General features: G+C 45.9%; 1 protein-coding gene across 1 annotated transcript in view; it reads left to right on the top strand.

The window, feature by feature from the left end:
* Positions 1-759: 759 nt before the first annotated feature.
* The window catches only part of rgs12a (regulator of G protein signaling 12a), a 63,202-nt gene continuing 49,601 nt past the window's right edge, over positions 760-14,360 (top strand). The window contains exons 1-3 of the mRNA XM_042070802.1: positions 760-877; positions 1,686-3,898; positions 7,001-7,102. Of these exons, the coding sequence (XP_041926736.1) occupies positions 1,961-3,898; positions 7,001-7,102 (2,040 nt within the window). The 5' untranslated portion in view covers positions 760-877; positions 1,686-1,960. The remainder of the gene's footprint in view (positions 878-1,685; positions 3,899-7,000; positions 7,103-14,360) is intronic.

A 14,360-nucleotide genomic window follows, 5' to 3' on the forward strand; every position in this document is an offset into this window, starting at 1 on the left:
GCCCATAGAAGAGGATGGGTTTTCTGTAAACAAGCAGATGACAGTCGTTTTCTGGGCAAGTATCGCAGTTGGTGAGTCCACGAAGAGGATTATGTGCCGAGTGTATCAACGTTTGGGACAACATAATGTGCAGCATAGTGAACAGAACACCCAACTAATTGCTTTCTCTAGCGTGCCAATATTGTGACCATTGCGCGCTTTTCGCGCGGTCCTTTTCTGTAAACCTGTTGGCTATTCAACTGTGCCACGTGAGACAATATACATATCTAGGTTACATGTCTGCTTGGCACAATCACATACAACACGTTAAGTGTCATTTCCATTGGCTGCTTCAAATGAAGCAACTTTATGGCTGCTACTTGACTGGCTGCCCTTACTTGTTTACCAAGGTAGCTTTAAAACGTTACTGCACTATGACCAGACCATGCTGTTCTTCCTTCCGGATATTATAATCAGCATTCGGCGAGGTGTTTTATTCGGAAGGTGCGTGATTAGTTTAGAGAACACACGCACATTCATGCATCGGCAACATTTTTGCAGCGCTAAAAACATTGACTCTTCACAGTGCTACAGTTGTAGCAAACTCGGATGAGTTGACCAGTATTTCCATGTGGCATTTTAGCTTGAGTGCCCGCGACGTCACATGGCATAAGTGGTGACCAATAGCTGTGTGGCGTTCATTTGAATATTGAAGGTGATGGATGGTTGTTTCAGCAAATGAAAAGTCCCCATTGGTTTGCACACGTTGGGGTGCCATAGTTACTAAGAAAGACGCTTTTGTATTCCACCAACAATAGTAAATGGAAGCGGTTGAGCCTCTGGTGGAGCTGACGGCATATGGAATTCATTGCAACTAGAGGAGAAAGTTCGAAAAAAAGTGAGTATTACGTTAACAATGGTAACACATTTGATATAAGTTGTGCAATGTATGTCTATGCAAACTATGAGTGTTATCTGAAAATATCTCTTAGAAAAACATAGCCTACTAGATTAACTATATTGACAGCAAGAGAGTCATTCCAAAATGAGTTTCCAGATTTCCAAAATGATCCAGTTAAAAAAAAAAAATCTCTAGGGCCTACAGAAGACGTTTGACCAAAGAAATACATGGTAGACTAGATTAGGGTAATTATTCTGCCCGAGATTTAAACGTTTGGAAATTAACAGTTGACAGACGTCATAAAAACCCGTCTTTTGAACACACGTCACTGCGCCTATTTTTCAAAACACCAGCAGTTCGGGAGTTAGGGACGACAAACTGTCTGATTATTGTATGACCAAATACTTTTTCGATTTGCTAACAGTATTCTATGCACTCGAATGTTTTAAATGTGCTGTTTTAAGAAAAACAGGTTTTCCTCTCTAGGGGCAATAATCTGTGATTTTATTGCTCAGGTAGTTTCCTCCCCTTTTTCCATGGGTATATTAGGGACTCTTTGTGGAACAATTATTTCCTCCTCTGAATAAGTTATTACTTATGCTAAGCATTTAAAATATCAATAAGGCTTAGAAAGCAGGTCTATGCCTTGACCCATTAGTGAATGATCAAAGAACCATTAGGGCTAATAAATAATCAAAGAGAAAATAAATGTGTGAAATTCAAACTTAGTTGTCATGTTGAATCAGTTTTGACTGATATATTTGGAGGAGTCCTGAAAATGAAATATTTGCTCTTCCCATCACAGGAGTGCACTTATGTCCAGTCTGTGTGTCTACAGCATGGCTGGCCAACATCTTTACCACCGCTGATCCCCTCTAAGCCCCTAAAGCACAGCGCTCACACACACACACACACACACACACACCACTGTCTCTGTCCTATCCTCTCCGAGACACCCACCCACCCAGTCCTCACACACACACACACACACACACACACACACACACACACACACTCCGCCTAACCTCAGTTCACCCCGACTTCAATCCCAGATACCCCCGTGAGCCCAGAAAGGCGGAGATGAGGGTCCCGGGCCAGGCCGGGATGACCCGTGGCGGATGGCTGGACCCGAGTGGGCAGACAGGGGTGAAGCGGGTGGAGATGGCTAGGGGCCGCGCCGGCTACGGCTTCACGCTGGTGGGCCAGCGGCCGTGCCTGCTGAGCGGTATCGTGCGCGGAAGCCCCGCAGAGGTGATTGGACTTCGGCCGGGCGACCGCGTGCTGAGCGTCAACGGCACGGACGTCAGTGACGCGCCGCATGAGGCCGTGGTCAAGCTGATCGGCTCGTCCGCCGGTAACCTCAGACTCGTTGTGGACGGCGGAGAAGAAGGAGGAGGTGGATGTTGGGAGGGAGTGGGGGCGATGCCCCTGCCGGCTCCCTTACTGGCAGACTCCTGCTCCAGTGACGAGGAGCTGGTTGTCCAGAGCACTGACCGGCGGGGGTTGTGGCTAAAGCCGAACAACGCCAGTGAGATCGCCAGGGTGCCCAGTCACCAGCCTTGGCACCCTTTCATAGCACCAAAGAACAACTTGACCAAAGAGAGGCCAGTGTCGGAGCCCGACTTGTCTTATTTCGCCCGCTGGGGATTGGTGAAAAGCAACCCAGACTTGCTGTCCGATTACGAGACGGCCAAACTCACCAGCAGCGACTCTGTGTTAGCCGAGTCGATTCAGAGCCTGGACAATCTCTCGCTGGACAGCAACACCCTGAACGTGGCGATGGTGGTGGGATACATCAACTCCTCCCCACTGGACATGGCCGCCTCATCCGCGCCGAGGGGCGAGGTCGTGGACGAGGAAGAGGGGCGACTCCGCTGCGTGCACCGCTGCATCACGGACATCAGCGTCGAGCAGAGCACGCACTCCGTGGTGATGATGCACATCTTGTGCGACGGCGTGCAGCTGTGCGACGACGCCGGCGCCACTCTGGTGTCCTACCCGGCCGACAGGCTGGTGCTCGGCACCGTGTGTCCGGAGGACCCGCGGTTCTTCGGGCTCGTCACCATCGACAGCGCAGACGGGCCGACGGTGGCGCCGCAGACTCTCTGCCATGTGTTCTTCGTCGACCCGGAGCTGTACCGGCACGAGGCTCACGACAGCATCCGGGCCCACTTTGGGTTCCAGTGCACCGCCGACCCGGACTCAGACGCGTCCGGCTGCCTTGAGTTCCCCCAGGACCCGACCGCCGTCCTGCAGTTTGTGTCGGTGCTATACCACGACATGGGCGATTTCGTGGAGCGCCTGCGCGCCCGCGCAGAGCGCGACAGCGAAGACGACCAGCCTATTAGCACGCGCCACAGCGGGAGCGGCGATAGCGGGATAGGCAACGTATCTCCCGAAGAGACCAGAGGCGGCCACAACGCCCTCCTGTCAGAGCGCTGGAGCCGCTCCATGGGCCACATCCCGGAACACGTTCCGGAACACATCTGGGGCGACCTCCGACCCCTCACCCCGAGACACAAGCTGAACCAGAACAACAAGGCATTCCCGGGTCGAGCCCGGCGGTGTCTCCTCACTGACCCGCTCCCAGGGCCTTCCGCCGCCTTGCCGGACCCAGTCCGGGTGCCTCCTGTCGGCCACGACAAGACCTCGCCCAGGCCCCCGCCTCCTCCATACCCACAGGACAAAGTGAAAGCCTGCAGTGCCACTGGCTTTATCACCCCAGCCGTGCCCAGCCGAAGGGCCAGCCAGCGATGGCCCAGAGTGTCGATCCGGACGCGCTGGCAGCGCTCTCGTCCTGGCGACGGAGCCGAGTCTGCCGCCACCACCGCTCGTCCTCCGGCGTCCAAAAGCCTGACCCTGCCCGCGACCGTGAGTCAGATCCCTGTGAACAGATTCGGCGACCCAAACCCAGATGGACTTCCGCCCCGGGCTGTCAGCTTGTACAACGAGCCTGTCAAAAAGCTCTTCGGCTGGAACCAGCACAATGGGCACAGGGACAAAGAGGACAGAGAAAAGGTCAGTATGTTTAAACATGGTAGCTGTCTGATCTCTCTCCGTGAAGTGTTTATTAATGTAATATATTTGTAAGGTAAGCCTTAGATTGATTGCCATTGATTTTTTTTTGTTATGCATTTGATGCCAGGAGAGCAGTATATTTTTCTAATTACAAAGTAATGTTTACCACATGTGTAATAGGTCTATAAATTATTTGTAACAAAGAGCCTTTTTAGGTTACATTTTTTTTTATCATGGCTACTAGAACCTCTAACAGTTCTGCTTTTTGTTTAGACTTACATTAGGCATTTGCAGGGTTTTCTGGCCTTGTAGCTGACAGATTTAGGGATCATCGTCTGGTATTGAGTCTCACACCTTCCATCCCCAGACTAAACAGCTGAACAGATGGTTCAGCATGCTCTGTAGTCACAGCAAATCTGGTGCAGTTCCCCTGCAGTCACAGCAGAGGGCAACGTTACCCAGGACAGAGCTCAAAGCACAGTGGAATTATCCTGGTCTTTAAAACATGACAACTGCAGGCTTTCTTGCTTTATTTGGTCTGTGCTACGTAGCCTAGCAACCTGTAGACAAGCTTCTAATTATGGTGGTGTGGGGTGGTGGAACAGGGGAGGGAGACAAGAGACGAGGAGCTTGCAGATTCTGTCTCGGCAACCGAGCTAACACGTTGTTCTGCCTTTTTTTTCCCTTTTAAGGGAGTTTTTCTACTCTTTGACTTGAAAAGAAGCTTTTATTGAAGGCATAGACATAGCCTTGATTCTTTCTTTGTAAGAGAAGATTTAGTAATGTGTTCTGTTCTGCTCTGTTTTAGTGGGGCTCATATATAGTACTGTGTTTGCAGTCACTGTATGCAGTCTGTTATTTAGATGTTAGTTAGATGCCAGCCAGAGAGGGAGGAAGATGGTTTTCATGGCAGCCTTTGGGAATAGGCACGTTCATTTATTAAGATTTGAAGGGGGCGGTGTAGAGGACAGCAGGGTTTTGTATGTGTCTCCTATCGTTTTGTCTCAATACAAAAGCGATTATAGCTTGTATCATGAGCCAGGAAAAGGTCTATCTCCGTCTGTGGAAAAGGACAACGCTCTAGGACAGGAAGCAATGAAAATGACAGGGTTGTGGCCATGTGATACGACTATAATTACCGGCAGTACTTTTATCCCCGTTCAAACATTAAGTGTGCTGTCTGTTACTTTCCTTTAAAAAAAATGTTTGACGAAGGAGTAGTTCATTGAACAAAAATAGTAGTTATTGTCTGATGTCTTATGGTGGATTCTCTTCAAAATATTTTCATTGATTGAAGTTTACTTTCTACATTGTGTTTTTTTTTTCTCACTGAGTTCTAAAGTCATATTATACGCACAATCCCCTCTAAAATGTTAACATCAGAACTCTGAGCAGACAGAATGTGCCTGGGCTGCCTGTGTTGATTAGATCTTAGAATGGAGTGGTGAGGGCCCGGACAGACGTGGGCGAGAGGATAGATAGATGGATAGAGGGAGGGAGGGAGGGATGGGTGGATGGGGTCACAACAGTGATGCAGAGGCGGCGGAGTGGCTCGGTTCGGTTAGGCTGCTGGGGTCTCGGTGGAGATGGAATGTGGCTGACCCCTGTCGCTGTCCGCCACTGCCCCCCACTGCCGCCGATCAAATTAGCTCACACTGATTCATTTAGTGACGGCCGCTGATGGTGCATCTGTACACACACACAAACACACACACACACACACAAGAAGGAGACACACACCACATAGAGATGAGACATCCTCCCACACATGGATTATACACAAAGCACTGAAAGAGAGAGAGAGAGAGAGAGAGAGAGAGAGAGAGAGAGAGAGAGAGAGAGAGAGAGAGAGAGAGAGAGAGAGAGAGAGAGAGAGAGCTCAAGTCAGAGTGAAAGAAACACACAAAGAACTAACTCACCCTTTTTAACACATGCAAAACCTTCACTCATACACACACCCATACACAAAAATGTACATTCATGCATTATCGCTGCACTCCTTTCAGATATCTCTTTCTCACAGGTCTGTTCAATTCTCTTTCAATTTTCTATTTTTCTGTTACATGACTGATGTATATTATATAATTAGATTTTGTGAAGGTGTTTGAGAAGTGGCTTCAGGAAGTGTTCGGACATCCTTTCCTTTCTTTCCCTCTCTTTCTTTCTCCTTCTCTTTTTTTCAGGCTCAAAGGTCTCTGAGGAGTTTAGTTTGATACATTGACCCTGAGAGCCAGATGTTTCTTTTCTCATTTAGTTTCCTCTGTCATCAAGTGCAATAAAACACACACAACTCTGATATCCAGTTGGCATGAACAGTGAGAAAGCACAAGCAAGCAACCGACTTCTGTGCTTCAGCATCAGTTTTGTTCATGTGGCTTTACTGGCACAAAATAGTAATTCAATAAACATGTTTGCATCACTATAATAATAATAATAATAATAATAATAATAATAATAATAACAATAATAAAACAGTATTTCCCATAATGTCCTGACTATTAACCGAGGTTTACACATTGATTTTGCAAAATGCCTTCAGCTATGCATAAAACACTGTCCTGCAGTTTATACACATTGCAGCTAATGCACAGTTGTTTGCACCTTGTTTAACACCATCCACACTCAAACTCGTTTGTTGACATTCCAGTTTGTTAAGGCTTATTAGGGTGGAATGTAAACAGAGGGGTCTAACCCGATTCTCGTTTGAGGGGAAAAAAGAAGACTTAATATGAATTCTGTATTGACATCAAGTCCTTGTGCATGGCCTTTCTTGAGTTTCAGGTGCAGGTGATGTGCAGCGAAGGTATAAAGCCATCAAAAGTGTGAAAGATCACTGCATACTGGTGTATTAACTGATTATTCTATTTTATTGGCATGAGCAACGTGTTCGCAGTTGCTTTGACAGGTTCACTGTATTGATGTTATTGACTGCAAAATATTTGTTGATTTAGACTTAAGGGCCGTTCACACGGAGAACGATTTCTATAACGATAACACATATAAACTATAACTATAATGACATGAAGAACGATGTCGTTGGGGATCAATTTCAGAGCGATTTTGAGAACGATAGACTTAATTCTTCATTTTTTTCCCTCACAGGGCTCCAGATTCTGGGGGATCAGTAGGGGGCGCTCTTCCATGCGCCGCCCACCCACCCAGACCAAGCGCTTGAGTCTGGCGCGGTCGCTAGATGACCTGGAGGTAAGGAGCTCTTAGCTGTTACATTATTGCCACACTCAATACTGCTCGCTGTCTTGGGTTTTCCATTCCATCTTTTGTAGTTTTGGATTAAAATATCAGCAACCCATACATCATACTCTCTCTCTCTCTCTCTCTCTGTGTGTGTGTGTGTGTGTGTGTGTGTTTATGTTACTTGGGCTATTTTCAGCAAGTTATTACTCCAATTGGCCCATTCTTACCTCGTCGTGAGTGGTTTAACCCCACCTCAAGTGTGTGTCATGCGTCAGGTTGTTGAGGTGAAGCTGTACGTGTGTGTGTGTGTGTAATACATCAGCTTGTCCAGGAGAGCTATTTATACACCGTCCGGATCTTAAACACACCTGGGGTCTTGCTAACGAAAGTGTGACCTCACTGTTGTTAATGTATTTCCCTCTCATCTACTTCACTGCTCTATCTCTCTCTCTCTCTCTCTCTTCTCTGTTCTATCTATCTATCTTTCTATCTCCTTCTCTCTCACCCTCTTATGCTATTCTTTCCCACCAGATTTCAGATTTTCTTTCTTGCTTTCCTCTATCAGGCACAATGTCTGCTTTTGTTTCTCTCTGCTGTGGTCTAGATAGGTTTGAGGCCCAGCATCTCATTTGCGTTGCCTTGAGAAAAAGTGTGTGTTGGGGGCATGTGTATGTGTGAGTTTGTGCATGAGGGGTGAGAGGGTGTGTGTGTGTGTGTGTGTGTGTGTGTGTGTGTGTTGCAGCACCCATGTAGGTGTGTGTGTGTGTGTGTGTGTGTGTGTGTGTGTGTTGCAGCACCCGTGTGTGTGTGTGTGTGTGTGTGTGTGTGTGTGTTGCAGCACCCGTGTAGGTGTGTGTGTGTGTGTGTGTGTGTGTGTGTGTGTTGCAGCACCCGTGTAGGTGTGTGTGTGTGTGTGTGTGTGTGTTGCAGCACCCGTGTAGGTGTGTGTGTGTGTGTGTAGAGGGAGGTGGGGGTCTCACAGTGCAGCCTTTGTCTTTGGCACTGGGGGCTGACGTTTCAGGCTTGTTTCTCCCTTTGCTAATGAACACCACCAGTGAAAGATGAGAAGCATGACGATGAGAGCTCTATATCTCAGGCCCCTTACACACACACACACACACACACACACACACAACATGCGGCAGCCACCGGCCAAATGCTCGTAAAATATGGAAGAGGATGGTATATTTCAGATAATAATGATTCACTGTAGAGCCATTTATTTGTTAGTGTAGATCTTCACGTTTTAAAGAGTTGATTTCTACCCCTGACACACACACACACACACACACACACAAGCACAAACATGACAGGAACACTTACAGGTCAAGCACCAACACAGGCTATTAATAAACTATACTGTATATTATGTTCAGATGTATAAATATTAATGGACATAACATGAAGCCTTCATGCCCTGCTTTTACACAAATATACTCCTGTCCCAGGGACTGGGTTATCTCTGAGGGTCAAAGGTCACTGTCACGGCCAGAACTAAAGAATGTAATGTGTGTACCGTGCAGTCGCCACTCGCCATCAACTGCCACATTTCACACACACACTTCACTCGGTGGGACACACTGCCATTAGCATCCACAGGGAGGGACATATACACACACACACACACACATGCACACATGCGCGCACACACGCACACACACCCACACATGCACACATGCGCGCACACACGCACACACACCCACCCACACATACACACACACACACAGACACACACAGAGTCATAGTCACATAATGTGTGGTCACTGAAGTATTGGACAAAGAAGAAGTTCTTTCAACCTTTTGTTGTGCAGTCGTTTTGGAAATCTGACCTCACTTGAAACCGAGACGGAGTCCGTCCACACACTGAGTGGGCACAATCCACAAAACACTACGTTGCGTCCGGTCTCCCCAGACAGGGATTAAGTCCAGTCTCGGATTAAAGACCATTTTCAAGGTGGAGTCGCCTTTCAAAATACCATGCAGATGACCATGGGGCTCCCTGTGTGTCAAAAGAACCAGCCTGGAACACATCATATCCCCTGCTATACTTTGAGGCCAGTGAAGAGGTTAGTAATATGGCAAGGCCTCAGAAACTAATATGCCCTCAGGAAAATCCAGAAACACTGCTGTAGTTGAAAGTGGGATGTCAGCCAGCTTGTGAGTTATTCAGCATGCACTCACAGTCAATTCCAAACACCCGTGAATGTAAAAGAGGAAAATGCTAGCAGGCTCTGGAGAAAAAAACACACACACACACAAACAAATGTGCGCAACACGCTCACGAGCACACTCACAAACACACACACACACATGCACATGGACATAAACAATGTGGCCGAGGCTTAGTGGCTATGCAGACGGCTCCTTTTCGTTCCTGTCCTTTTTTTCTTCCCTCCTTCTTTCTCTCCTTCTTTCTCTCCTTCTTTCTCTCCTGTCTTTTTTGCCTGACTGGAGTAGCCAGTGACTCGGTGGGCTCCTTGCCATCTCTCCGTGGTCGGGCGGCTGTACAGCTCGGCATTGTGGGATATTCATTGCTCTCTCTCTCTCTCTCTCTCTCTCTCTTGCGCTCTCTCTCTCTTTCTCTCTCAATCTCTCTCTCTCCCTCTGTCTCTATCTCTCCCTCTCTCTTTATCTCTCTCTCCCTCTCTCTCTTTCTCTTTTCCCACACTGGTACAGCAACTGCCTAACAGGGGTAGTGTGCACTTCTGAATGGCTGAGGTCAACATTTCATTACTTTCATAATTAGCTAATTCTAGCACTTACCACCTGACTAGAACTGACACTTGCCTGTATAAAACAGCACTCACTGATGCACTTTTTCCTTATTGTGCTCTGCCTTTTTAAATTGTTTAAAATTGTTCTAGAATTGTTGAGATAATTGAGATAAAAAGTCGCTAAAAACGTGTCAGCCAAATGTAATGTAATGGAAGAGGGAAAAAAGACCTGAAGAGAAATATGGAAAGGACATTTTGAGAAGTTTTAAGGTATAAGGTATAAGTCAGAATAAGAGGAATGAGAGATAGATAAAGGGGGAGACAGAGGGACTAAGTCAGAATGAAAAAAAGGTTGTAGGGAAAGAGTGAAGAAAGAGAAGAGAGAGTGACAACCTGAATGAAAGATGAGAGAGAGGGGGACAGAAATAACTTATACAAAAGATACAGAAAAGAGTGAGACACAATCAGAATAAAAGAGGCCAGATATACAGGGGGATGTGGGGGCATAATACAAAGAAGGAGAAGAAATGGAGAGGGGGAAATAGAGAGACAAGGAAAGAGAGAGAGAGGGAGCTGAGAAACCCAGGCGGTCGGTCGGTCGGTATTTCGAGCGCTTTGCTGAACACTACTAATTCTTAGCACTAATTCACGCTGAACTGTGAACCGCCAGACTGCAACTCTGGAAAGGCACAGTGAGACGAGGGTGTGTTTTCTTTTTTCTTTTTTTCACATGATAATTCCCTCCCTTCCCCTCCATGGTTCACCGTGCGGGTATCCATTTCAAATAACAACCCTGCCAAGGGCAAGCTACCTCCACTCTTACACCACCCCCAAACCAAAAGCCACCCCACCCTCTGCAACCTCCTAACCGTGTACACACACACACACACACACACACACACACACACACACACACACACACACACAAAGGCCACCCCACCCCCAACATGGCAATGCAAACTTCTAACCATGTACACACTGACAAAACCTCCTCCAGCTCAGAAACACAATAGCCTTCCCGTGTAGCACAGACTAACTATAGCTCTCTCTCTCTACACACACACACACACACACACACACACATACACACTCTCTCTCTCTCTTTCACCACACACACACACACACACATACACTCTCTCTCCCTCACACACACATCCACACACACACACACACTCTCTCTCTACACACACACACACACACACACACACTCTCTCTCCCTCACACACACATCCACACACACACACACTCTCTCTCTCACCACACACACACACACACACACACACACAAACACACACACACTCTGAAATGGCTGCTTCCAAGAGACATGAAAGTTGGAGACCTGTTTCCACTCTTTTCCTTTGTGATGCCCAGCCACTGGTGCCCCCAGCAATGAATAATATCCAGACACTGACTCACCCATCTGCAAGCATTACATTCGCCATTTATCTCAAACACCTCAGTGGCCGACCATCGGACACCCTGCACTGTTTACTGTTTGTCGTCCCCCCCCCCCCCCCCCAATGCAATCTTTACAGCTTTGTCTGTAATGCGATTTCCTGTCTTGGTGTAATTCATTAAACTGTCCCCAAATCAGTTATCTGACAGTGATGGCCTCTGTTATGTCTAATACCTGTTTAAGCCACGGTGGTGGTGGTGAAGGTGTTGAGCAGTGGAGTTTACGGCCCAATGCTCAGGTGCAGGAAGCAAATCAATCAGACTGTACCGAGGTCAGTTTGGGGGTGGGGGAACGGAACCTCCACGTGACCTGTTCTTCAGGGTTGTGACTGATGGAGTCTTTGATGCTGGATTTGGAGTAGGCAAAGGCCAAGCTGTAATAGCAAGGGAGTGTGCCATTACATGTGCATTAACACAGCATGTGTATGTAATGTATGTCTATACGCTGTTTATATTGTATGTTTCAGATGTTCATGTTGCAAAGATGGTGTCATTGCACATTTGCTGTTGTTTGCAGGTGTGTGTGAGAGCCTCTTTGTGTCTTATCTGTGTGAGTGGGAGTAATTATACATTTGAATAGAAGGGTGTGTGCGTGTGTGTATATATGTGTGTTTGTTTGTGTGTAAACGTGTGTGTGTGCGTGCATGTGTGCGTGTGTGTGCGTGTGCATAATGCTTGCGTCACAACAGAATATGCTATGACTCCAGACTGCTTGTCCTTCCTGCCCAAGTTGGGGATTTTGTCTCCAGAACTTTCACACGCTTTGGAGGGATGATAAGGCGGAGTGAGACCGAACAGAACACACACATCAGTACCCTACTGTGTGTGTGTGTGTGTGTGTGTGTGTGTGTGTGTGTGTGTGTGTGTGTCAGAATGACTGAAGGACCAGCACATAGCTAATGTACTTCTATACTAACCTCTCCTGCAAAAGATGGACAAAATGAAAGATGATGTAGTTTTGGTGTCTTTGTGTAAATTCTGTAGCCTGCTGTTTGATTCTTAAGACAGGCCCTGATAAACACGACCACAAGGTTACTGTTTTTATCAGAGACATACGTCAGGCTGCGGCCCAGTCGTGGTCGGGATGCCAGAACTTTCCATCCACCTCTGGGAATGCTACGTGCACTCGGCAAACGGTTAGTGGTCCACCGTCGTTCCTGCGGAACGGCTTTGCCGTCATTTGGGCTGTTTTTGTTTTGTCTCTGTTTCCTTTTCCGTTACTTTTTCTTTTTTTTTTCATTGCAGCATGCAGCTGTTAAAGCAACAGCAAGGCATTGCGGCCAACACTAGTGAGCTAACAAGCTAAAAACCCTAAATCTCTCACTTTGGCCTATAGGAGACTTACTGGATCTGCTCCCTGCTATTTCAATTCTATGATCCAGCTTTACATCCCCAATCGCCCACTGCGGTCTTCTGATGATGAGCGTCTGTTGTGGTGACCAGCCATAAACGCTAGGTCAAATTCAAGACTCTTTTCCTCAGTGGTTCGTTGGTGGAATGAGTTGCCCAGTGCTCTGCGTTCCTGTGATAGTTTTGGGTCTTTCAAGAGGGGTCTAAAGATGTATCTGTTCAGCTTACACTTAATTAAGTGGTTGGTTTGTATATTTATGGTATTGTTTATTTTCATTATTATTCGTTGATATTGTATTAGATAGATAGATAGATAGATACTTGATACTATATTGATCCCTACGGGAAAATTCAATGTCATATTGACATTGTTGTTATCATTACTATCCTTAATGTAACCATACCAACTTTCTATAACTGTTCATTTTAACTATTTTATTTTTATATTTTTTAGTCAATTTGGACAAATTGACACTGCTAAATGACAAACATAAAAGCCAACACACATGCCTGGCATAAACCAAGAACAGCACAATAGGTATTAAAGTTAGCTAGCTTGCTAACTGTTGTACTGTATTTTGCAGATATAGTACTTATTTATTTTCATTAGACTATTGAATTGACATTGTTGTGTATTATTGCTGTTCTCCTTGGTGTAGTCTTACCAACTTTTTAAATTGTTTACTGTTGAATTTAATTGTTGTATTGTTGTTATTTGTAAGTCGCTTTGGACAAAAGCGTCTGCTAAATACCATAACCATATAGTTAATGAGGCCATGCTGTTATTTACATTTTGTTCATCCCTCTCAGACCCTGATATCAAATCTGTATACTGTGGGACCAACAGGTGTGTTTGTTATGATGATATGGATCAGTTATGAAAATGGGTAACCCCCTCCCCTAGAAATATACCCCATGGTAAACTGACATGAACAAATAAAATCCTACATAATACGGAGAAAGGTAATTTTCAGTTGATAACAGTAAAGAGTTTTTATATGTTTCACATAGAAGTAGCCTTAAGAGTTGATAAAGACTTCAGAGTGTGTCCATGAGAGGACCAGGCGGGGGGGACACATGCTACGTCACCGATTTTGATGAAACTTGGACAGTTTGAAGGGTCCACCTAAAAACTCAAAAAGCCAAAATAGTACAAAATTTGAAACAAACTGGAGTTACAAGGCGTAAGGTGTGACGGGTGTCAGTCCAGGACTGCACATGTCCACTATGTCACATGGTTTTTGGCGAATACCCAAAAAATAGCAATATTCAGACCTGAATATCTCCGATGAGCAACCTCCTTTTTTCAAAATTCTTTCTGCACATGAAAGGGCCATCTGTGGACTTCATAAATCAAAAGAAAAATGCTCGGCCTTTTTATTATTTTTTTCATGGTAACCGCCTGAAAGCCTGAATAGTGTGATCCAGCCAGTGATTTCAAATACATATCTACTTCAATGATTGTTTGAAAATAATGCTTAGGTCATTTATGGTGGACAAATGGAGATATATTATCATCAATCATGTCTGCTGATCAAATCCAAGCTACATTTAATGCTGAGTGTAATATATTCCTTAAGGTAGCTCAAAATGATATCATCGGGTGACATACATCAGTATACCCGTAGGTCTAATTTTTGCAAATGTGATATCTTCAACATATCTCTGGGCTAGAAACAGTCACTTGGACTCAAATAATAACTTGTAAGATTTTGATAGTCAAAGGTCAAGGTCACTGTGACCTTATG

The sequence above is a fragment of the Alosa sapidissima genome, chromosome 18 (assembly GCF_018492685.1).
Source record: "Alosa sapidissima isolate fAloSap1 chromosome 18, fAloSap1.pri, whole genome shotgun sequence".
NCBI classification, from domain to species: Eukaryota; Metazoa; Chordata; class Actinopteri; order Clupeiformes; family Clupeidae; genus Alosa; species Alosa sapidissima.